The sequence below is a fragment of the Anabrus simplex genome, chromosome 3, assembly GCF_040414725.1.
Source record: "Anabrus simplex isolate iqAnaSimp1 chromosome 3, ASM4041472v1, whole genome shotgun sequence".
NCBI lineage: Eukaryota > Metazoa > Arthropoda > Insecta > Orthoptera > Tettigoniidae > Anabrus > Anabrus simplex.
In genome coordinates, this window is record NC_090267.1 from 401,020,084 (window position 1) to 401,047,447 (window position 27,364).

At 40.5% G+C, this 27,364-nt stretch overlaps 1 protein-coding gene across 7 annotated transcripts in view; it reads left to right on the top strand.

Annotated features, from left to right (window-relative positions):
- The window catches only part of KaiR1D (Kainate-type ionotropic glutamate receptor subunit 1D), a 1,117,017-nt gene that overhangs the window by 977,106 nt on the left and 112,547 nt on the right, over nucleotides 1-27,364 (top strand). For all 7 annotated transcript variants that reach the window (XM_067143360.2, XM_067143363.2, XM_067143364.2 and 4 more), the window contains 2 exons: nucleotides 9,844-10,075; nucleotides 10,273-10,388. In XM_067143360.2, the coding sequence (XP_066999461.2) occupies nucleotides 9,844-10,075; nucleotides 10,273-10,388 (348 nt within the window). The remainder of the gene's footprint in view (nucleotides 1-9,843; nucleotides 10,076-10,272; nucleotides 10,389-27,364) is intronic.

Genomic DNA, 27,364 nt, shown 5'->3' on the forward strand with positions numbered 1-27,364 from the left:
ACTTTCATGCTCATTATCTCCATCATCTTCCACTTGTAAGTGCAACCTCTCCAAAGGGTAAGGTTACAATTAATAGGTTTAATGAAGAGAAAATGTTTGCTACCGTAATGCTTTCACCAAAAGTACTGTACACTAGGCACGTCAACATGTACGAAATTAAATTTGCAAGCACATTAATTACAGGAAATAAACAAACAGTTTAACCAACATGACTATTAAGAAAGGATAACCGGGAAACGGCTGGGAACCATATCCAGGCGGTGGAAGGTATTGGTAACACTGAAGAAGCGAAGTCAATGTAATCCTAAACTTTACTTAACAAGTTAGATTCGATTTCATATATAAAGCAATAACCAAGATACAATTAAAATAATGACGGCATAATTTCAACAACCATTACAATTTACATGAGGGTAGCATTTAGTAATTAAATTTATTTTACACCGGAACATCACACATGACGTTCCACTGTCGTGGCGTTACCTTTAAAAACCCAAAACAGTTCGAAATAAATAAAGGAAGGTAACGTTATACTAAAGTGAAGAGATACATCTAAAAAGGAAAAATAATTTACGTGTAATCATGGAGCAGAGCATCTTCGGTGGGTAGCCCCCTCAAAAACACTTCTGAGAAAGGGTACCCGACCTAAAGATGAATAATCCACGATGAAGCGGAATGAATGAGATAGTCCCGAGAAAAATATTACTGATAAGGATTACTTCGAAAGGCGTATAACAATTAATTTACAAAACAACAAACGGGAACTATCTCTTAACAAAGTGAAGCGACTTACCGAAACGGCTAAGTCATAATTATAACATTTGGAAGCAGAAGGAAACACGGGTACGCTCCGGCAAGATAAATAAAATGAAACACTACATTTGAAACAGAATACCAGAAAAGTTAAAAAATATTAATCAGTGCTTACCGGATGGCGGGGCCAAGAAGACCCGTACCTTGGAAGGTGACCGTTCCCTTCAGTGGTCAAACAGAAAAGACGCCCTCGCAGAGCAAGGCTCCAGCGACAACGCTTCTCCCCGGAAATTATGAAATATTACCACGGCCAATGAGCGTACGATGATTTCCTTCACCTACCAATCACATTTCCTTTTATTTTCTCCAATAGGAGCGCAGAAAAAACAGTGCTGACAAGGAACATTTAGGAAGCCTCTAGAAAAATTACGAAATTTGTGCAACTTTACGAAACCGGAAATCTCCCACGCCGATGTGGCGCGTGTGGTACAGGATGCACCAGAATTACCATGACAATCAAATAATTTCAAAATCATATCGACTTCAAACAAATTAAACAATTCCAAAATTCACATACTGAGGAAAACCAAAACAAACAAAAGAATAAATCCTTTACATACATAATTTATCGCCGTCTTCCGAGTCCAAATAATCAAATCCCAATAATCACAACAGTAAGGTATCCTGCGATGAAGTCATCTCCAGTGGGTACAAACGTTGAATGGGCCTGATCATGTCCTGTCCAGCAGTCTGCACTCGAACTACTCTTATGTTACCATCTTTACCAGGAAACATCTCAATCACTTTACCCAAAGGCCAATTGAGTCTGTTCCTCTGATCAGAGCCTACTAATACAATGTCACCAATCTTTAGCATCCTTCGACACTTTTCTTTAACTTGCGGCTGTACTAAAAGGCTCAGATAATCATCACGGAATCTTCTCCTCCATTCCTCCCACAAATGCTGCAGGTACTTGGCCCATCTTCTGAGGTCGGTCTTGTCAAGGCAATTGAGATCAGGGATTCCAATAGACCGCTTGTCCTGCAGGAACATTGCAGGAGTCAATGGCACTAAGTCGCTTGGATCCTCAGACAGGGACATCAAAGTCCTAGAATTTACCACAGACTCCACATCGCATAGAACAGTCAAAGCCTCTTCATAGGTGAGAGAGGCTCTTCCCAATGTCCTCTTCAACAACTTCTTGACCATTTGAATGACCCTCTCCCACCATCCACCCCACCAAGCAGCTGTGGATGGAATGAATTTCCACTGGATCCTCCTTGAAGATGTTTCCTCTTCTATCTTATGCCAGTCCAAAGAGTCAAAGGAATTCACAGCTCCTGTGAAGTTGGTCCCATTGTCACTGTATATAACTCTGGGTCGTCCCTGCCTTGCAATAAATCTCCTAAAACCTTGAAGAAATGCTTCTGTGGAAATGTTTAACACCAGATCAATATGTACAGCTCAATACAAAGCATAAGTAAACAACAAAATCCAAGCTTTCTTTACGCCCCTTAAAATCAATGGCCCAGCAAGATCAACCTCACTGACCTCGTAGACTGATGAATCTTTCACTCTATCTTCTGGCAATGGTGCAGGATCTACATCAATTTTCTTCGACTTAAATCATCGCCATTTGACACATTTTGTGATTACCCTCCGTATTGTTTTCTGACCTCTTAAAATCCAGTATTCTTCCCTTAATATCCTAAGTAACACCTCAACACCTGCATGAGAATATTGTATGTGATAGTCTCGGATTAGAATCTCCACAAGTTTGTGACTGGAAGGCAGAAGAATGGGATATCTAAAATTTTCCTCATCTTCTCTTTGAACAATTTTAGTCTTCAGCCTCAGAAGACCATCTTGGTCAACAAAGGTGCAAAAGGAGTTCAGTCGTCATCTTTGAGTTTTTTCCAGAACCCCTGTCTGGACAAGATGCAGGAGCCTTCTCTCCGCTTATGATAGTTCTGAAGCAGTGAGATCATCCCCACTTTCACAACTGCTACATTTCAATGATTTTCTAACAAATCACAGTATCCATCCTATGAGCCTGACAATTTGAGAAAACTTGGACAATCTTCTTAGGTACCAGGCATCTCCATTCTTTGCTGAGGAATTGATCAATGATGGAGATCATGGAGAGTCTGTCCAATAAAACTCGGAGATGCTTAAGTTCAGACTTTCTCTGACTGAGCTTGCTAGTCGACTACCAATACAACATGCCAGGAATTCCAATCGCAGCATCAAAATTTCCTTGAGTGGTGAAACCCTTGTCTTTGCTATGATCAGCTGAACAGAAACAATCTTTTCAGTACTGGTACAACTTCATTGGAGACAGCTGCAGCATAAGCACTCCGACTGGCATCACAAAATGTATGTAAACTCCAGGTTTGATCAGACCTGCTTACTATGAAATGCCTCGGTATTTTCACTTCAGAAAGTCGCCAAACTTCAGCTTCCCATTTTCTAAAATTCTTCTGTACATCCTCTGGCAATGGATCATCCCACCCCATCTTCGAATTCCAGCTATCCTGAATGAGAAGTTTAGGGAATAGGGTCAGAGGACATGAAAAATCAATGGGATCAAAAATCCTCTGAGCAGACGACAAGATTTTTCTTCATGTAACACATCCAGTCTCATTTTGAGGCCTCACATCACAGTACAATACATCTTCTTCCTCGTCCCACAATAATCCAAGAACAGGAGAAATCTTCTCAAATGTATTCTCTTTTCCCCTTGAGGTGCATTCCCAGCCATATAGTTCGAATCTGGCTCCTGAAAGTAGTTTCATAGATTCTTCAACAACTTGGGTCATTTTCTCCTCTGAATCAAGGTATAATACGCATTTGTCGACATAGAATGAGCTCTTTAATAGTTGTGTTGTTTCTTGCAGTTCAGGAGAGCTGTTTTCTGAATGGAGATCAAGAACAGCACCCAACAAGAATGGACTACACTTGAGCCCAAATACAACTCGTCGATGCCAAAATACTGTATCTTGAATTTCTTCATGAAGGAATCCTCCCACCATAGGAATCTCAAGAAATCTCCATCTGAAGGAGCAAGAGAAATTTTCAGAAAGGTCCTTTTTATGTCTGAAATTACTCCAATTTCACGACGGCGAAACCTGATCAGAATAGGTGGAGTTTGTTCCAGCAGATTTGGTCCTTTCTCCAGGCACTCATTCAGAGATGCACCTTCCTTCCCCCCGCAAGAAGCATCAAATATGGATCTTAACAGTATGGTTGAACCTGAAACACAACATTGTATTCCTGATACTTGTTGCAACTCAACAGTTTGTTAATCGTCATCCTGCACCTCTTCTCGGCAATTTCCAAATTGTCGTGGAGCTCCTCAGATACCTCATTCCATGGTAGATGGACTTTGTAACGGCCATCCTCGTCAATTGAGACAGTCTTCTTAAAATGATTCAAGGTAGCCATTTCTATTTCTTTCTTCGAAATGCCCAGAGATTCAAGGGATCGAAGGTGGAATTCTAAGCGATCGTAGAGCTGTAAGAGAGTCAGGCTTTGTGTTGAAGAAACATTCTGAATCACAAGTCCAAGTAGTTCACGAACGTAAAATTCTACGATTAATTCTTCTTTTCGGAATCTACTTTTAAGACACTGAACTGCACTATCATAATTTTTAGCTGTTGAAGGGATACTAGTTACCACCTCCTTAGCTCCACTTTCTTCAACAGTACATTGGATCAAATATTGAAATTTATCTTCTTTTTCTATGTCTGAGTCATCATGAATTCAACGGAACTGACTCCAAAACCCTAATCAGTCCCTATCCTCTCTGGAAAATTTTCGAAGTTTGATTTTCGGCAGTTTGAGTTTTCTCTGTGAGAAACCTATGAAACCATCACTCGATATTTGATTTCCTTCATTTGTACATTGTGTTAATACAACACACTCCATTATCTGATGAGCTTCATCTACTTTATCACGATATTCATTCACTTTATCGTATTAATTCGTGTATCGTCCTTCGTCACTGTCGTCGAGAAGCACTTCTAATATTTTCTCATTGGCATCCTTCAGTTCATTTTCTAGTCATTCTAGTTCAGTAAAATGCAATCTTACCTTGTTGGGGTCTGTTCCCGCCATCACCGCATCGTATGTTTTCGTGAACATAGCACATATTGGTTTTCGCGATTCAGTCAACTTATCCATTTCAAATTACCGCTTTGTTCACGTCCTGTTGCGGTCACCACTAATGTTATGTCGAACCTGAAAATCTACCTGATAAAACGGACTTTGTCTGATAGTTACACAGGTGTTGGGTTTTATTATTTTCCACAAACCTAAAACTTGATTTACATCGTTCATTTTTTTTTTTTAAACAATCTGTTCTCAAAACCAAAGAGTACAAAATCTAGTGAGTGCATTCCATTTAGTCTCTGGATGTAACATTCTTCGTGTTATGTTAAGAATGATGGTGCAATCAGATTGGCAGATAACACTTTTATTTTCACGAAAATGTGGTTACTTTGTTACTACCGGGCGCACGATTCAAACTGCCGAACTAGCTGTATTTGCTATGCCAGAGAGCCAACTGTTGCCTGTTGCTGTGCATCAGAGGAGGGATGAGAAGGGAAGGGAGGGGAATTGGGAAGTGGGAAGTGGGAAGTGGGAGACAGAGGTAGCACTAATTGAATGTTTCTCAAATGCATAAGTTTCTCATTAGTTTCACATGGTTGCTTCGCAGCCCCAGAAGGCAGTGTACAGGTTGTTCTGCACAAATTGACTACTATGCAAACCCCGTAGAAAGAAAAGATGAACCTGTACCAAGAATACAGGCAGCTTTCCACCACACAACCTGAACAGAGTCCAAAGGTCACTACTACACCATTGTGAACTGTGCAACAAAGTAGGCAGGGGGCATATTGAACATCTACTGTAATCAAATCATTGAGCGTATTGTTTCCTTCATGTCAAAACAGATCAGATGTAAGGCTTTTCAGGCGTTTGCTCTATTAACCAGCGTTTCGTCTTAGGTCTGACACTAGACTCATCAGAGTGGAATGTGTCAGACTCTACCCGCTGACGCTGGGGTGTATGCAGGTGAACATCATCATCATCATCAAGGAGGTGATTTCATTCCTGCCACGGAACTAGCAGCTCTTTGGCCATTGAGTAGGAAATAGAAAGAGAGAGCAAAACACATAGAACGTATGTATCGTACATACATAAAAGAGTACGTTAGGTGGGCGTAAGGGCACGGTCACAACAAGTCGGGGCCCAGGGGGGGGCGCAGAGCACCCCGCAAAAGCAAACCCCCACAAATACCAGAGGGAGAAGGAGAGCACTTTATTGACAATGACGGAATGTATCTCAGGTGCGCATTTCGGAAAAGTGATGAGATAAGCGAAATACATAGATTAAGTGTGAACAAAGTTAGAGGTCGGTAGGAAGGGTGAGGAAGGGGTCGGGTAGTGTTGGAGAAGAAGGTAATAGAGGGTAGTGGTAATGTTCGTGATAGAAGTAGCAAGTAAGCGGAGAAGGTCGAAGGTGGGAATCGGTGAATAGAAGAAATTTGGTTGGAAGGCGGGAAGAGTGACATGTGGCGACGGTGGGGTGGGTGGCGGAGGGGGTGGAGGAGGAGGAGAGGGTGGAAGACGGGAGGATCGCTCAAGCTGCGACGGGGAGCGAGAGTGCTCCACACGATAGGTTCGTCCTCGAAAACGGACGCATTGGTGATAAGAAGGTCTACGTCGGCGAGTGAGGCGAGGCGAAGGCGAACCATGAAGGTCGGGCCATCGTTGCTGATGATCCGAAACACCCGACGGACAGGGACGCACATCTGGTGCAGTTTGTGCAGGATATCTTCTTCAGGGACAGCAGGGTCTATCCCACGGATGACACAGCTTGGTGTTGAAAACGGGTGATGAACTGTTGGGGTAGAAGCTGCACGGTCTTCGGAGACGGGCGGAGCTGCGATGATATCATCCAGGAGGTTAACAGGGGGCAGTGGGGGATAAGTGACAGTCGTAGCTGTGGAAGGAGCGGATGTGGACATGATAGGGGAGGAATGACTAAATGTAAGAGGGGTGATAGAGAAAGAAGGGGAACAATGGATAGAAGTGGTGACGGTGGTGGTGGGAGTGGTGGTTATGGCGACGTTAGTGACCAGAGTAGTAGCTGAGGGAATGACTGTAAGAGGGAAAGCAGGGTCAGAGGCCAATTGTTGTAAAATATGTGGAGGAGTAGGGGCAAGTTGATGAGTGGAAGCAAATAAGAAAAGGGAACCGACGGAGAGGAGGTGCGTCGCTTCGCTCACAGTATAAAGAAAGGCCACTACATCTGGAGAAGGTTGGCTGGACGAAGCATCTTGGAGGTGAAGTACCAGTCAAATACCGACGCCATCTGCAGCAAGGAACTGGCGAATGTCAGAAGGAGTATGAGCAGTGTCCACATTTTTTATGAGAAAAGAAGAAGACATCGTGGTGAGGGAAGGCGACAGCCAATGAGGCGTCTGCCCGTTTGATTATTCCTGGGCCGACTGAGCAAGAGCCAAGAAGAGCGCCACCCAGTCGAAAAAATGTGTGGACATGCGTAGTGCAGGTGAACGTCGTCGTCGTCATGAGGTCATTTCATTCCCACCACAATAGGGTGGGCGGGCCATCAGCTCAACTAAGGAGCTCTTCGGCCATATGGGAAGACAATAAGCAGTAAAATGTGAAATGTAGAAGGCATGTGTCGTACACACCGAAAAGGGAAGAGAGTAAGCGAATTGGCGCAGGGAGACCGTGACAACAAGCCGGGACCCAGGGAGGAGCCGCAAAGCACCCGATCGAGCGAACCCCCGCAAACACCATAGGGAAGAGGGACGAGAAATTTATTGACAGAGCAAAGTATCCCGGGCGCGCATTATAGAAAAGTAAAGGTGTTACATAAACAGTGAGTTATACAAAAATGACAGAGAACTACGAAAGAGAGTGTTACAGAGGGTGAGGCAGGGCAGGTTGTGGGTACGGTGGGACAGTAGTAAAAGGAGGACAAGAGGGGTAAGATTGGAGGAGAAGATAATAGAGTGTGGTGGTGATATTGGTGACGGAGGTGGCAAGTAGACGGAGAAGTTCTAGAAAGGAAAGAGGCGGTGGGCTGGAAAGTAGTTGCGGAACAGGAGGGTAAATAGCATGCGACGGGGGGTCGGGTGGCGGTGTTGGTCGAGAACAGGAAGAGGGGGGAGGGGAAAGTGATCGCGCGGCACGGGGTGGGGAACGAGAAGGCTCCACACGATAAGTCCGCCGGTGAAGATGGACGCCGTTGGTGAGCAAGCGTTGGACGTCTTCATTGGTGGGAAGCTGAAGGCGAACCATGTACATCGGCCCACGGATGTTGAAGATGCGGAAAACTCGCCACGCCAGGACGCCGGCCTGGTGGAGGTCAAGCAGGAGGTCGTGCTCAGTAATAGCAGGGTCAACGCCACGAAGAACACAGCTGAATGATGAAGACGGGTGATGTGCCGTAGTAGCGCCAGACTCTCTGACAGAGGCTGGCTGAGTGCCGCTGGCAGTAGCAACGGAGTCGGCAGGGGGCCGCTGGGGACTCAGAAGAGTCGTAGATATGGAGGATACGGTGGGAGACATCAACGGAGAGGAATGACTAGACATAAGAGTGGGGGTGGAAGAAGATGGGGAAAGATGAATGGAAGCGGTGATGGTAGTGGTAGTAATAGTAAGAGTAGGTGAAAGATGTTGGACGGGAGTCGTGAGGGGAGCAGCGGTAGAAATAGGGAGGGGAGACGGTACAGAGAGAGGGAAGTCGGGATCAGAGGCCAGGTGCTGTAAAATATGGGCAGGAGTAGGAAGAACTTGATGCGAGACATGAAAGATCAGTAAGTCGCCGCGAAGGAGGGCCAAAGATGCCATGTGTGGATCGCGAAAGAAGACCACAATATCAGGAGACGGCTGGCCAGAGAAAGCATCCTGGAGACGAAGTACCACTCAAATGTCAGCCACGGTGTCACAAAGCCACTTGCGAATGGCGTCGGGGGAATAGGCAGTGTCCACATTCTTCACGAGACAAGAGGAAGACACGGTGGGGAGGCGACAACCAACTAGGTGTCTGCCCGTTTGCTTGTTCTTGGGCCGGCTGAGGATGCATAAGGGAGATAAATCTCCACAATGGAATTATTGCCCGCCTAGCAATTCCGAATGGAAAATTCTAAATTCCCATCGAGGTAATTAGATATTTATCACCAATAGAGCATGTCAAAAATGTCAAAAACAGATCAGATGTAAGGCTTTTCAGGCATTTGCTCTATCAACCAGCATTTCGTCTTAGGTCTGACACTAGACTCATCAGAGTGGGATGTGTCAGACCCTACCCACTGACGCTGGGGTGTATGCAGGTGAACTTATCAGAAGCCCTTATAAGAGGCACAGTCTGATAACTGCATAAGGGAGATAAATCTCCCCAACGGAATGATTGCCCGCCTAGCAATTCCGAATGGAAAATGACAAATTGTTTCCTTCATTTGGTATTTCATTCCATTTACAATGTTGTGAGTGAAGGAATACACAATCGTGGGGCAGCAGCATTGCATCTTCAAGCATGTTAAATAATAATGAACGTTACTGTGACCGACAGATGAGAAGAGAAACGATCGGGTGTGTTCTTTGACTGACAAGTGTGTCTTAATTACAGTGTGTTCTTGTACTGTGTGTGCAGTTACAGCTGTTTAACAAATGAACTGTGGATAATGCCTGTAAGAGACAAGGAAAATCCTGTGCAAGTCGAATGAGTAAACTTGTGCATACACACAATGAGCATTATCTCTCTCTCTCTCTCCTACATACACCCCATTTTCCCTCCCTTCTCTGAAGCACAGCAGCGGCTTGTGCTCTGGCATAGCAAATGCAGCGAGTCGTCAATTTGAATCACGCACCCAGAAGTAACAAAGTAACCACATTTTCTCGAAAAGAAAAATTTTCTCAGCCAACGTAATTGCACCATTTTTCTTAACGTAACACGAAGATCATCCCTGATCTTCTTGTCGGTATAGTTCTGATACTCCCTGTATACATACCAAATATTTACCATATTTAATAGTATGTATTGATTGCTCTGTGAAAGGATTCCAATTTTTCAACATATCAGAGGATGTGGTCATTCATGGAATCTGCTCGACCGAGTGTGTTCACCAGCAGCAACGTCGAAGGAGTTGAACGTGTGGTGAAAGGAAAGGGAAGTTATGCTTTTCTCATGGAGTCAACTTCCATAGAGTATGTGATTGAACGGAACTGTGAACTTACCCAAGTAGGAGGTCTCCTGGACTCAAAAGGCTATGGCATAGCTATGCCACCCAGTGAGTTAAATTCTTTCATGAAATCAGCTCTTTTGAGTTAAATTTTTTCATGAAATCAGCTCTCTTATTCACTGCTTGTGTGCATTATTCATAAATTAAACTTTATTATAGTATACAAATGAAATTTAGAGTTAAAATCATAGGTTATCTATAGATAGATAGATATAGATTAAACTGACCATCCATTGCTTTGACAGATTCACCATATCGCACTGCAATTAGTGGTGCTGTCCTTAAACTTCAAGAAGAAGGCAAGCTTCATATTTTGAAGACTCGGTGGTGGAAAGAGAAACGTGGAGGTGGTTCTTGTAGGGTAAGTCTTCTGCTTGACAATGAGAACAGGTATTTTTGAATGAGTGTATGAGAAGCTTTATCCCATAAACTTTCTATTAAAAAAAGTTTGTTTCAATTTTTCACATGTTCATTTCAGTTTTTCAAAACAGTCATGGTTCATTTAGGTACTGTATACTACCTAGCTGTTACTAATTTACAACCACACCACTGAGAGTTTCTTAACATAATTCAGAACAAATACACAAAAAATGTAGTACCACAAATCTGAATAAAGAAACATTAACATCGCATGTATTTTAATAAAGTTAAATAGTTGATCTGCCAGTGAATACTTTGCAATTTTTTTTTCAATATTTTGTATACATGTTTTACTATTTTTAAGGGCTTCCTCAGAATGATAAGTATTGCTAGAAAATAATTTCAAATAAATATACATAGAATCTATCCTGGATCAGTTTTTTATTGTTAAAAAATTTTTTTAGCACTGCATAGTTTCCAATTTTATTCATCTTTCAGGTTGAAGAGATTCAAAGAACAGATAAACTTGTAAAAGTAAATCAATATTTCCAGGAACACAGAATTTATGAAGTCAGTGGGCAGAATGTCTTGTGGAAGATTCTATCAATTTATGCAAGAGTCGCTTTAAGCTTGATATCACAGTAGTATTTTTCAAATGGTTTTTAAAATTATAAGAGTAATGCTCTGATTGAGCTCATTTTTTTCTCCACTAGAGTAGGTGAAAACAATATCTTTATTCTGAGTATAAACAGTGAGTCACGGATTGACATACATCTTGAAAATTAGTTTCCATGCATTATGGAAGTTATTGGACGTCACTAGCAAATTTTTCCAGTAATTTATACATACAAAATAAGAGTTATGTACAACTCCTTGGCTAAATGATCAGCATCAAGGCCTTCAGTTAAGAGGGTCCCAGATTCAATTCCCAGCTGGGTTGGAGATATTACTAGTGTCTGGTTAATTCATATGAGTTGGGAACTGGGTGTTTGCCCTTGTCTCGATATTATTTTCTTCATATACACATAAACATTACACTATGAACCACTACAGACACGTGCAATAATGGATACATCACTCTACATAGGATTGGTGTCAGTTTCTCAAACTATTCCAGATCTTTCCATGCAATATCTCCTGTGAATTTCACAATGGATAGATCTCCATTTTAGATGTAAGTTCATAACCAAAAGCTTAATTTACTAACTTTTTTTTTTTTTTAGATAACTCACATATTATAAAATCAGTGCACATATTGAAAAGAATCAGAGAAAGTGAAGCTTCCTGAAGAAGGCCGCTAATTTTTTATCATGCCTTTAATAGTCTGAACTAGTAATATTTCTGTATTGCAATTATATGATCAACCTTTGTTTTACCTTTGGTGACAAACATGAGGCCTGTAAGGTTGAAAAAATATAGTTACAACTACGACCAGGTGTCTGAGCATTAAAGAAAAGTTGAAAAATATGTAATATAGGCACTGAAGAAGGTATTTATATTTCTGAAAATATTATTTGTAAAATATCAAAAGTTCTGGAATCACCACTGTGATACTGTTGTAACATTTGTTGCATATACCAACAAGATGTTTCTTCAAATTTTCAGTGCTGAAATTTAATCATCTGTCAGATTACACTATGTAGTTTTCAGAACTGATAAGGATGTTCACTGTCCACTGAGGTAAGTGAAGCATACTTGTAATAAGCAATGACCAATGAGTCCACATTCACAGAATCTGCATTTTTGCTATTGGGAATCTTGCCTATACTTTTTAATTTTTATGTGTGACTGGATTGGCAGACATTCCCCTAATGTATGTATCATTCACGTTACTCCCTACATTGCCTGAAACTCCCTGGATCAACTCCACTACCTCTTCCTTGAAGGGTAGTCCTCCTTCCTCAAGACTAGGAATAATTTTTGCTAGTTGCTTTACGTCACACCGACACAGATAGGTCTTATAGTGACGATGGATCAGGGAAGAGCTTGGAGTTGGAAGGAAGCGGCCGTGGCCTTAATTAAGGTACAGCCCCAGCATTTGCCTGGTGTGAAAATGGAAAACCATGGAAAACCATCTTCAGGGCTGCCGACAGTGGGGTTCGAACGTACTATCTCCCAAAATTCCATTGTGGAGATTTATCTCTCATATGCAGTTATCAGACTGTGCCTCTTATAAGGCTGATGAGTCTAGTGTCCGACCTAAGACGAAACGCTGGTTAATAGAGCAAACACCTGAAAAGCCTTACATCTGATATCTTTTTGACATTTTTGACATGGTCTATTGGTGAAAAATATTTAATTCTCTCCATGGGAATTTAGAATTTTCTACTGGATATTGGCCGCACTTAAGTGACTGCATCTATTGAGCTCGGTACTAGAAATAATTACTGGTTACTCTGCATAATGGACAGCAATGAATGCAAGGTCATTTTGAATTTTAAAACATTTTTGTCATCACAAATAGAAACAGCATCATCTTCAGAAAATGATTTGATGATCTCACCTACTATCTTGAAGTTCTTTCCATAATACAAAGTACAGTAATAATCCAAGTTCCCCATCTCATTAACACTAGTTGTGGTGGAAGGACGAGATCAGGTAGGAGCTCTTTGAATTTCTTGACATGTGATGGAGCTTTAAGAGAAATCTTTGTGATATTGGAGATCTAATGACTGACAACAGAAATTAAGCTGTGATCCTCCTCAATAACACAATTAAAACCATGTAAATTACTGTACAGTATATTGCACATTGCTGGAGAGAGGCTTTTAAATATACAACAGAGCTTTCTTCATTCATCGTCTTGTGAATAGAAATCCATATTTTCTTTCCCCTAAACCCATGTCTAGTGTTTTCCATCTCATCTTTATAATATAATCATTCACATAATATTCCTCTAAGTATGAATTCTCCTGGAATGGATCATTTAGTGTATCTCTCCAAATAAATCTTCAAAAATAAATCTTTGAAGTCCTGAAAATAGGATCAATCTACCAAACAATCATCATTGATCTGCATTTAAGGTTGGCACCCAGGTGGCAGACCCCCTGTGATATCAAGAACCCAGCACATGGATCCTGTAGGATCCATCACACTTTGCAAATGCAATGAAGTCAATAATCCATCAAAAACCTCCTGTGGGATCCAAAGATTATGTGAATGTGAATGAGGTGACGTTGAAAATCTAGCACAAACCTCCTGAGGAATTCAACATGCTGTCACACTTATCCTGTGGGATTGAACACGTTGGATAAAAGGGGTGACATTGCAAATCCGACACATCTTCTATGCAACTCAACAAGGTGTGCGAATGCAGTGACATCATGAATCTGGCATATGTCTCCTGTGGGATTCAACATTGATATGAATGCGGTGACATCAAGATTGTGGCATACATCCTCTGAGGAATCCAATACACTGTGTGAATGTAGTAACGTAAGGAATCAGGCATACGTCTCTTGTGGGATACAGCAAACTGTGTGATTGCAGAGTCATTGAGTATTTGGCACATATCACCCGTGGGAATAATCATGCTGTAAGGATGTGGTGACATGGAGAATCAGGCACATGCCTTCTATGGGATCCAACACATCATGCAAAAGCGGTGATTCAAGAATTCAGAACACATCACCTTTGGGGTACAACACACTAAGTAAATGCAGCAACATATAGAATTTGGCACAAAACCCCTGAGGATTCAACATGCAGTAAGAATGTGGTGTCATCAAGAATCTGGAACACATCTCCTGAAGGATTTAATACACTATGCAAATGCAGTGACATCGAGAATCCAGCAAACATCTCCTGTGGCAAACAACATGCTGTGAAATGCAGTGATATCGGGAATTCGGAACACAAGTCAATATGGTGTCATCAAGAATGTGGCAAATACTCCTTCTGAATCCAAAACACTTTGTGAATGCACTGCCATCAAGTATCTGGCACACATCTCCTGTGTATCAACAAGCTGTGCGAATGCGGTCACACTGAAAATCCAGCAAACGTCTCCAGTCCAATTCATCATGCTATTCATCAAGTATCCAGAACAAATATCTGGTGGGTTCAATCAAACTGTGCAAATACAGTAATATCAAGAATCCAACGCACATCTCTTTTGGGATTCATCACACTGTACAACTGCAGTGATATCGAGAATCTGCCACACATATCCTGTGGGACTCAATATCCTGTGCAAATGCATTCACTTAGAGAATCCTGTACATATCCCCTGTTGGAACCAACATGTGTGAATTCACAGAATAGAGAATCAAGCACTCATCTCCTGTGGGATCCTACACACTGAGTTAATGCAGTAACTTCATGGATCTGACAAACAGCTGCGGTGGGATTCAACACACTGTGCTAATGCAGTCACGTCAAGAATCAAGCAAATATTTCCTATGGGATCCAACATGCTGTGTGAATGGTGTGACATCATGAATTTGGCATGTATTTCCTGTGGGATCCAGCATGCTGTGTGAATGTGCTGACAGCAAGAATCTGGCAATAACCTCTGGTGGAATCCAACACACTACACTAATACAATGACATCTATCCCAAGGGATGGAGTACACTGTGTGAATGAAGTGACATTAAGATTCTGGCACATATCTCCTGTTTGATACAACACACTATGCGAATACAGTAACATAAAGCATCCAGCACACATCTCTTGTGGGATTCAACATGCTGTGCGAATGTGGTTAAATATTTTCTGTAGGATACAATGTACTTTGCGAATGCGGTGACATCAAGAATGAGGCGCACATACCCTGTGTGATTCAACAAACTATGCGAATGCAGTGACATAAAAAATCTGGCAAAAATATACTTTGGGATATATTATGCTATGTGAACGTGGTAAGATCTAGAATCCAGCATATATCTCCTGTGGGATCCAACACTTTTTGCAAATGCAGTGACAGAAGGAATCCAGAATACATCACTTGTGAGACTCAATGCACTGCGCGATATCCGTGGCATCTCCTTTGGGATCCAATGCGCTGTGCAAATGAGGTGACATTGACAACCTGGCACTCACCTCCTGTATGATCCATCAAACTGTGTGGATACGGTGACATTGAGAATCGGGCACATATATCCTGTGCGATTCAATAAAGTGCACAAATGCAGTGACATCAAGCATCTGACTCATATCTCCTCTGAGAATTCAATGCACTGTGCGAATGTGGTGACAGTGAGAATCTGGCATACATCTCCTATAGGATGACCCTACAGTATGACTTCCATGAAGTGGAGTATCCAGTGCACGTCTCCTGTGGGATCCAACAAACTGTGTGAATTGAGAATCGGGTACACATATCATGTGGGATTCAATGCGGTGTACAATGTGGTGACATTGTGTATCCAACGCACATCTCCTGTTGGATAAACTCATTGTGTAAATTCTGCGACATGGAGAATCCAGCACACATTTCCTGTAGGATTTAACATGCATTTGAATGCAGTGACATCAAAAATCCAGCAAACACATCTGGTAGAATCCAACATGCTATGCTAATAAGGGAACATCAATAATATGGCACACATCTCCTGTGGAATTCAACACACTGTGCGAATGTGGGACTTGAGTATCCAACAAAAATATACTTTGGGATATACTATGCTGTGTGATTACAGCGACTTCTAGATTCCAGCACATATCTCCTGTGGGATTCAACACATTATGTGAATGTAATGTTATTGAGAATCTGGCACATATTTCCTGTGAGATGCAGCAGACTGTGTGAATGCAGAGAAATGGATAATATGACACACATCTCCTGTGGGTTCCAACACACTGTGCAAAAGTGGAGATTTAAGAATATGGCACACATTTCCTGTGGGATACAACATGCTGTGCGAATGCAGTGCCACAAGGAATTCAGCACACAGTGCTGTGGATTCAACATGGTGTGTGAATGCAGTGTCAGAGAGAATCTGAAACACATCTCCTGTGGGATCAAAACATTTTGCAAATGTGGTGACATCAAGTTTCTAGCACAGATCTCCAGCAGGACATGCTTTGTGAATTAGGTTTGTGGTCTGCACACATCTCCTGTAGCAGGCAAACACACTGTGCGAATTCAATGACATTGGTAATCTGGAACATCTCCTTTGGATTTCAACACACCATGTGAGTGCGGCACACATATATCCTGTGGAATTCAACATGCTGTGTGAATGCAGCAACAACAAGTATCCAGCAAACACCACCTGTGTGATCCAAAACACTATGCGAATGGTGTGACATCAAAAATCCAGCACATACATCCTGTGGGATCCAAGATGCTGTGTGACTGAGGTGACATCAAGAATATGGCACTCATCTCCTGTGAGATTCAATACACTGTGCAAATGCAGTGACATCAAGAATTTGGCACACATCTCCTGTGGGATTTAACACGCTGTGTGAATTTGATGATGCTGGAAAATGCCATTAATCCACTGGACTCAACACACTGTGTGAATGCTCTAATATCGCAAATCACACACACATCTCCTGTGAGATACAACATGCTGTATGTGTATGGTGACACTGAGAATCAGGCAAAAGTCTATATTGGGATTCATCTTGCTGTACCAGATGTGCACAATGGCTGTGGGATTCAACATACTGCGCAAATGCGGTAACATCAAAAATCTGACACAAATACCCTGTAGGAATCAACACACTGTGTGAATGTGGTGACATCGTGAATCCAGCACACATCATACATGCGATTCAACATGGTGTGCAAATGCGGTGACATTGAGAGTCGGCCACACAACTCCTGTGGGATTCAACAAGTTCTGCAAACTTACGTAATATTAATTTCATTCCTCCATATTGATCAGTGTACAATTCACAAGATATAAGGATGCGCTGTTACTGCCTAATCAATGCATTATAATATATACAAACATATGCTTTTATATTTGGAGTCACATTACAGTACTAGTTTTGGCCTTTTTATGGACCATCTCCAGCTGGATATACATACACTACCAGTCAAAAGTTTTCGATCACCTATGCACAAAACTAGATACTTTATTTCAATGTACAAACACATTGTAAAAACTAAATAGACCAACAAAATATATATTTTCTTTCTCTATCATTAAATAGAATACAATATGGTTTACATTTTAGCCTCTTCAAAGTATCCACCCTTTGCCCTCCAAACAGCTGCACAAACTCTTGGCATTCTGGAAATAAGATTTTGTAGTGTTTGTGTAGATACTGCAGTCCAACAGCTCTGTAAATTATTCTATAGCTCTTCAACATTAGTTGACCTCAGTTTTTGGACCTCCCTGTCAAGTTCATCCCATAACAGTTCAATGGGATTTAAGTCTGGTGACTGACTTGGCCAAATCATATTTTTCAGTTCCCCACATTTCTCTTTTCTATTGACATTTCTATACAATTTAGAAGAATGTTTGGGGTCATTGTCCTGCTGCAGAACAAACCCATGACCAATAAGCCTCTTGCCAGATGGAACTGCATTGTTGATCAGTATCCTGTGATATCCTTCCTTCTTTAATGTTCCACTAATTCGCACTAGATCACCGACTTTATCACCCGCAAAACATCCCCACACCTTAACCGACCCTCCACCATGCTTCACCGTAGGTGTCACACACTGACTCTTCATATGTTTTCCACAAAGTCGACGAACAAACATTCGACGATAGCTCTCAAATACTTCAAACTTTGATTAATCCGTGACTAACACCTTGGACCATTGCTGCACACTCCAGTTTTTATGTTTCTGTGCCCATTGCATTCTTTTCACCTTATTTTGTGTCCATAGTAAAGGTTTCTTGACCGCTATGCACCCCTTTAAACCTCGTTCACGAAGACAGCGTTGCACTGTTGAGACAGTGGAGCAGCTCACATATTATTGACTTCCTCGCGAATTTCAGGTGTCGTATGAGTCCTCTGACGTTTACTCTGTACACATATGAACTGATCTTCCCTGTATGATGTTACATGGGGTCTTCCAGATCAGATCCCGAAACATTTGCATTGGCACCAGTTTGCTTGAACAGCTGCAATGTATACACCACTGTAGATTGGGCTACGCCAACTTTTGTTGCTATTGTCCTACTAGAATACCCTTCGTGATGCAGAGCTACAATTACAGCACGTTTTTCAGTTCCAATCTCCTGCTTCCGTCCCATTTGGAGGTAATATGGTATGCACCTGATCAGATACACAAACACACTGCTAGCTGCACACATTGTACTGAAAACTAATGTGAACTGCTTGCTACACAGACAGCTGAACGAATGAGGCCTATTCGAGTGGATACGTCTTGGGTAAAGACACGTCAGTGTTGTTGTGGTTACTCTTCAGCGACCCTCCATGCAGAGAACCGGTCAAATACACAACAGAGTCGTTCCGTCTTTACATGTTTATGCTTGTTTTATTATCAGAACTGGGCTATGATAGATTATTTAAAACTACATCTCTGTTTTAACCACAAATCCATAGTTGTGAATAGGTGATCGAAAACTTTTGACCGGTAGTGTAATTTTCGTAAGTTCTAAAATGGCATAGTTCACTGTTATTTAATATCACTGTTATTGTTTTAAAATACTTTTTGTAGTAAAATAGGGTCATTTAAATGACTTGTTGTGAACTTATTATCTATATATAAAATAACTTGTCCTGACTGACTGATTGACTGATCCATCATCGCCGAGCCAAAACTACTGGGCATAAAGGAATGAAATTTTGAGGATACATTTACATTACAATGTAGGTGGTTGCTAAGGGAGGATTTTTGGATATTCCGTTGCTAAAGGGGGGAAAAGGGGGGTGAATTTTAAAATGAGTATATCTATATCTCGAAACTTTAAAAGTTTACGGATGTAAAAATTGGTATTTAGATTCTCCATTAAAAATAAAGAAACACGTATTCTTTGTTTTCGGAAAATCCCACTAGGAGGGGTGTTAAAGGGTGAAAAATGGGTTGAATGCCTTTAATGAGGATACTTATATCTCAGAAACTGATGATATTACAGACCTGAAAATTGGTATTTAGAATCTCCTCTAAAAACACAGAAACGTACATTTTTTGTTTTTGGAAAATCCAATCATTACCTCGGGTTCCGAAAACCAACAAAATAGAACCGAGGTCCTATTCCATTATTCCATGCACACAGTATTCAGGCGCAGCCGGCCTGCTTTAAGCACTCTAATTTGTTCAAAGTAAACGTGCCGGCCCACCTCGACACTCAATGAAGAGCACCGCGGTAGGATTTCATCGGGGTCCGCCTACGGCGCGCAGGAACCGCACGCGGATAACCACGGCGGCCGCGCGCTTTCGACTCGCCACCACCGGCAGGACGTCCCACGAACCATGCCAGTTAGACAGTTAAACAGGAGTGAAAAATGGGGTGAATTTTTAGAAATTTTAAAAAATAGTGTTTCTATTTCTCAAAACTTTAAAAACTTACAGATGTAAAATTTGGTATTAAGGATCTCCTTTAAAAATAAAAATAAAACTATTTTTTGTTGCTAAGGGTGTGGAAAGGAGGGGGGTGGGTTGAAATTTTGAATGAGGATATCTATATCTCAAAAACTTAAAAGTTTACAGACGTAAAACTTGGTATTTGGAATCATCTTTAAAAATAAGGAAACACATGTTTTTTTTATTTTCACAAAATCCCATTAAGGGGGTTGAGAAAAGGGGCAAAATTGGTTGAATACCTTTTATGAGGATACTTATATCTCAAAAACTGAAGATGTTACAGACATGAAAATTGGTATTTGAAAAATCTAATGAATAGAGGGTGAATGGGTGCGACAAACGGGGTGGAAATTAAAAAAATTATATCTAGGACTACAATATATCTCAGACACTCAACATGTTACAGACTTGAAAACTGGTACTCCTGTAAAAGTAAAGAGATGTAGATATATTTTTTTTCGGAAAATCCACTTAAGGGGAACAAAAAAGGGGATGAATTTTTAGAATGAGAATATCTACAGTATATCTCAAAAACATAACATGTTACAGAAGTGAAAATTGGTATTTTTAATCCCTTTCAAAAATAAGAAACACGTATTTTTTGTTTTCAGAAAAAACACTTGGGGTGGGGGGAGGGGCGGATATCAAGGACTGAAAAGTGGGTTGAATTCTTTGTATTAGAATACTGATATCTCAAAAACTGAAGACGTTACAGACGTAAAAATTGGTGATTGGAATCTCATTAAGACAAAATTGAAAAATTAGTTAAATTGTTTGAAAGAGTCTACTTATATCTAAACAACTATAGAAGTTGCAGACATGAAAATTGGTGTTTGGAATCCCCTTGAAAAGTAAAGTAACACATATTCCTTTGATTTCAGAAAATCCAATTAAGGGGGGTGAAAGAACTGAAAAATTTATTGAATTATTTGTATGAAGATACTTATCCCTTATGAAAACTAAAGTTGATACAGACGTGAAAATTGGTATTTGGAATCTCCTTTAAAATAAAGAAAAGTGCATTTTAGGGAGAAAATAAACTTGGGGGGAAAGGGGTTAGAAGGAATTGAATTCCTTTTATGAGGACAAATATGTAGAGAACTGAAGATGTTACAGTCGTGATAATTGGTATTTATAAGCTCCTTTAAAAGTAAACACGTGTTTTTTGTTTTTGGAAAATTCACTTAAGGAGTGAGGGTGAAAGGAAGTGAAAAAATTCCATTCTTTTTTTGTGAATACTTATGTCTCAAAAACTGATGGTTACTGTCGTGAAAATTCGTGTTTGTAATCTCCTTTAAAAATAAAGAAACACGCATTTGGGGGGTGGGGGGGAATCAACTTAACGGGAGTGGGGTGAAAAAGCAGTAGAATTTTTTTTTTTTTTTTTTTTTTTGCTATGGGCTTTACGTCGCACCGACACAGATAGATCTTATGGCGACGATGGGATAGGAAAGGCCTAGGAGTTGGAAGGAAGTGGCCGTGGCCTTAATTAAGGTACAGCCCCAGCATTTGCCTGGTGTGAAAATGGGAAACCACGGAAAACCATTTTCAGGGCTGCCAATAGTGGGATTCGAACCTACTATCTCCTGGATGCAAGCTCACAGCCGCGCGCCTCTACGCGCACGGCCAACTCGCCCGGTAGAATTATTTTTGTGAGGATACTTACATCTCAAAAAAAAAAAGATGCTACAGATGTGAAAATTGGTATTCGGAATCTCCTTTAAAAATAGAGAAACACGTCTTCATTTGTTTTCGGAAATCGACTTATGGGGGGAAAGAATTGAAATATTTGTTGAATTATTTGTATGAGGATACTTATATCTCTAAAAGATAAAGATGTTACAGATGTGAAACCTGGTATTTGGAATCTCCTTTAAAAATAAACATGTATATTTTTTATTTCGGAAAATCGACTTGGTAGGGGGAGGGGTGAAAGTAAGTAGCGAAGGAGTTGAATTCTGTTTAAGAGGATACTTATTTCTCAGAAACTGAAGATGTTGCAGACGTGAAAGTTGGTATTTTGAATCTCCTTTAAAAATAAAGGAACACATTTTTTTTTTTTTTTTTTGGAAAGTCCACTTAAAGGGAGAGGGGGTGGAGAAAAGGGAAAAAGAAGTTGAATTCATTTTATGAGGATACTTATATCTCAAAAACTGAAGATGTTACAGACATGAAAGTTGGTACCGTATTTTGAATCTCCTTTAAAAATAAAAACACGTACTTTTTTGTTTTTGGAAAATCCACTTAAGGGGTTGAAAAGAATTGAAAAAATGTGTGAATTTTGAAAATGAGTACCAGTATATCTGCATTATATGTCAAAAACTTAACATGTTACAGACATGAAACTTGGTATTTGGAAAGCCCTTTAAAAATACAGGAACACGTACTTTTTCTTTTTGGAAAAGGCACTTAACGGGGGGTGAAAAGAAGTGAAAAAAGAAATGAATAATTTTTAATGAGGATGCTTTTATCTCACAAACTGATGATATTACAGACGCGAAAATTAGTATTTGGAATCCCCTTTAAAAGTAAAGGAACACGTGCTTCTTTTTGTTTTCAGAAAATGGGAAGAAATGGGGATTCTTATAGCCTATCTCAAAAACTGAAAATGTTATGACGTTGAGATAGATATTTGGAATCTCCTTTAAAAATAAGTTTGTTTTTTTTTTGATTTGAGAGAAGACTGTTTCTCATATGTACAGTTCTATGTTGATGGTCATCTTCGCCCCAAAACGTGGTTTACAAGGAGTTTGCATGGTAAATGAAACTCAATTTGTCGGTGAACGTTTGTACATTAGGGGTTTTCAGATAATGTCTTAGTACAGTACCGAGGAACGATTACTTTCATTATTTTACGAAATCCACACGAGCGAAGCCGCGGGTAATTGCTCGTATACATATAAAATATGAGTATGTTGTCTTGAACTGATACATAGAATAGCCTAATGTTGTATTTGACAACTCATTTGCTGGTGTACTGCAGTACTATATAGTTTGACTAAGAGGAAACATCCTTAGGCACTGTGATGGTTATTTGTGACTTGTTGAAATGTGAATTGGAGAACTATCATGCTGTATCTATTGCAATTGGGTGACAGTTGCAAACTGGATGTTCCCTCGAGTCTCTGTGGGGTTGCTTCCAGTGGCCTTCCTACACACAGCATATTATAGCAAGTTGTGACAGGTCACAAGTGAAAGACAACATGTATGCACCTCTAGCGGTGTCATCGAGAACCCAACAAACATTTCCTGGGAGAATCAACATGCTGTATGAATGTGGTGACATCACGAAAATGGCACAAATTTCTTGTGGAATTCAACACACTGTGCAAATGCAGTGACATTAAAAATCCAGCACACCTATCCTGAGGGATCAACATCCTGTGTGAATGCAGCGACTTAGAAAATCAGGCACACTTCTCCTGGTGGATCCAGCACTCTGTGTGTATGCACAGAATGGAGAAACACATCTCCTGTGGAATTCAACATGCTGTCTGAATGCAGTGACATCATAAATCCGACAAACAGTTCCGCTGGGATACAGCACATTTTGCTGATGTGGTGACATTAAGAATCCAGAACATTTCCTGTGGGAATCCACATGGTGTGCAAATGTGGTGGCAGTGCAAATACGGCACACATCTCCTGTGGGAGTCAACACCTGTGCGAATGTGGTGACATCAAGATCACAGCTTACATCATCTCAGGGATCCAACACACTGTGCAAATATGGTGACATCAAGAATCTGATACGCATCACTTGTTGGATTCAACAAGCTGTGCGAATACTGGAACATCATAATCTGGCACACGTCTTCTGTGGGATCCAACACATGGTTCGAATGCACTGACATCGATAATCTGGCACATACCTCCTGTGGGGCTTAACACCCTGTGTGAATGCTGTGATATATATTTAGAATCTGGCACAATTTTTTGGTGGGTTTCAACATCCTTTGTGAATGTGGCGAAGTAGATGATCCAGGACACATCTTCCGGTGGAGCCAACTTGCTGTATGAATGCGGCAAGATGGAGAATCGAGTACTTATGTCCTGTGAGATTCAACACACTGTGTGAATGTGGTGATATCTTGAATCCAACAAAATTCCGGTAGGATTAATACACTATGCTAATGCAGTGACATCAAGTATTGGGCACACACGGCTGCCGACAGTGAGGTTTGAACCCACTATCTCCCAAATCTGGCACATATCTCTTGTGGAGCTTAACACCCTGTGTGAATTCTTTGATATATATTTAGAATCTGGCAAAATTATTTGGTGGGTTTCAACATCCTTTGTGAATGCAGCAATGTAGATGATCCAGGACACATCTTCTGGTGGAGCCAACATGCTGTGTAAATGCAGTGAGATGCACACATGCAACTGCACACCCAGCTCACTCAGTTGCATGAAGTTTACAGTGACATATCAGTTTCATACATGAAGCAAATGACAATCTATGTCACCTTTTATAAGGTTTTATTAACACGACCAACTGGTATATAAACAAGTTTCATAGCAACACTAACATCTGGCTAAGAAATCTCAGGGAAGATATACAAATAAGGCAACTCTAACACCTGACTATGAAGTATCAATGAGATTATACAAATGAGATCAAACCAGAATATGTCATTCACCCCCACCTAAATAACAGTCCTTAAGGTAGCTTCTTGTACTCCATCTCAGTAGCCGGTCAGTGGGAGAGGTGGTTGGACCCCTTTCTTCTGACCTCGATGATTCTGGAGATCCCATCTTGCAGGGAGCTGGAACTGAAGATCTGGGTGATGAGATAGGGAAGTGACAATATTCTGGACTTCCATAGGAACATTGTCCATCTATTACTCCTGTCATCTTCTTCCCCCCTTTCTTCAGAAATGCCTACTGAAGAAGACAATGGTGCCAGGATCTAGTCGAAACAGAAGTCTACCTTCGATCTTGATACTGTACACGAATATACTCAGGATTTTGGTTCAAGAAGAGTGACTTCTTTCATGAGTGGCCCATACTTTGATTGCCTGACATGTTTTCGTAGGAGTATTAGACCTGAGGCCATGAGGGGATCAAATGTCCATAAAGGGATTCCTCTGGTGCTTAAACATCTGCTCGTGCGAATGGTTGTGTATATCTGGGCTCCATAATCAGCAACACGGAAAATTGTGATAAAGAAATAAAACGACAGATTGTCCTAGGTTGTGCCGCAATGGTTAAACTCACAAAGATCTGGCAGAACCAGGCATTATCCAAAACAGTGAAAATAAGATTGGTGGAATCACTGGTGTTCTCTGTTTTCCTGTACAGTTGTGAGACCTGAACTTTGAAGGCTAGTGACAAGAACCGAATAGATGCCTTTGAGATGTGGTGTTGGCGGAGAATGCTCCATATACCATGGACAGAAAGAAGAAAAAATGCCTCAATTGTAGAAGAACTGAGCGTCACAAAACATTTATCTTCCCACTTTAGTGAAAGTTACCTCCAGTTCCTGGGACATATTTTGAGGAGAGAAGGAGACAATTTAGAAAAGACCATTCTGCAAGGCAAAACTGAAGGCACCAGACCAAAAGGCAGAACAACAAGTAGATGGTTAGACCAAGCAAAGAAGATCACCAGTCTAGCTCTTCACAATATCTTAAGAAGAGCTGAAGACCGCTCAGGATGGAAAAATCTTGTTAAGGATGCAGTTACTAATGAAGTGAAGAAATGAGGTCACGACACTCAGCAATGAGTAAACCGATTGATGATGATGATGCAATTGTAAAATAGCATTTTAAGCAATTAAAATTATTAAACCTTCATTTCAATTGAACTATGCATATTGTTTCATACTGGCACCTCGGTTCTATTTGCGGAATTTTATGAAAATTGGCCTGTTATGAAAGTGCTGCCCACAATTATGCCTAAGGTTTCCAATGTGGCCTTCACGCCCTAACAAATTGGAAACCCCTGAGGTAGCATATGAAGATGTGGAGTTTGTCCTTGCCCTTTTGTGTTTTCTAGTTTGTCCTTGTCTCTCTTCTCTGTTACTCTCTCTGACCACACTAGCCTGTCATTACATTTATCCTCTTTATGTATGAGATTCTATCCTTCTTCCTAGCTTCCAATATTTGATGATTTATGATATATGTGTATATTTGTCTGTTCCATTTCCATTACATACAAGTACTATAAAATTGATAATCAATAGAAATTAATTCACCGGGTGAGTTGGCCGTGCGTGTAGAGGCGCGCGGCTGTGAGCTTGCATCCGGGAGATAGTAGGTTCGAATCCCATTATTGGTAGCCCTGAAGATGGTTTTCCGTCGTTTACCATTTTCACACCAGGCAAATGCTGGGGCTGTACCTTAATTAAGGCCATGGCCGCTTCCTTCCAACTCCTAGGCCTTTCCTATCCCATCGTCGCCATAAGACCTATCTGTGTCTGTGCAACATATAGCTACTAGCAGAAAAAAAAGAAATTAATTCACATCAGTGATTATTATTATTATTATTATTATTATTATTATTATTATTATTATTATTATTATTATTATTATTATTATTATTATTATTATTATTAGTATACCAAGCAAGTGGCTACATGGTTTGCATCACCTTGCTGTCAACTTGCATTTGGTATACAGCAGATTCAAACTCCACTACCAGCAGCCCTGAAGATAGTTTTCCATGTTTTCCTCTTTTCACACTGTATGTGTGTATGTTTAGTCCTCACCCCGAAGGCTGGTAATTAATTAAGACCGTCATCGTTTCCTTCCCAATACTACCCCTTTCCTATTTTATTGTTTTAAAGGCCCAACTTCTTGGTGAGACCCCTTATGAGTATGTTTGAAATATGTTTTTAAATATAATTATGAATACTTGTGTAAATTGTATATTTTGTCACACAAACAAAACAACATTAGTCCTATTTATTATTAGCTTTATTTCAGTCACTCTCAGCACAATAAAGTTTCAGTTGTTTTAAATCAGTGCAAAGATTTTCATCTTTGAGTCAACTCACATTCTCAAGGCAGATACCAATTGAAGACTTCAGCTCAATCTGATGAGCTCATTCACTTTCTGCTTTAAACCATTCATTTATCATCTTCTAAAATATTGAACAAACATCTTCGATTCTGTTTGACTTTACCACTTATTACTTCATAAAAGCTTTCATTCATACTCACTTATATTATAAGACAAACTAAAATGTGTCCAGCCAGTTTCATAACGGGGATTCTATCAGCAGTAATTTTACTTGGGAAAAGTTTACAATTTACAACAATGAGATTTGGCTTTGGTAAGAGACCAGTTCTCAACTGGGTGATGTGTAATATGTAGGCTACTGGAAAGCAACCTATGCAAATGGAGACCAGAATAAGTATTATAATAATAATCATCATCTCACTTTATCTCTCCAGCTGTTTTACTCAAGGCGTCTCCGAAAACTGTAAAAGAGTAGTTAGTGGGACGTAAAACAAATAACATTATTATTATTATGTTTTACTCATGACTGAGTATTGTTTCTCTCATAAGTTGA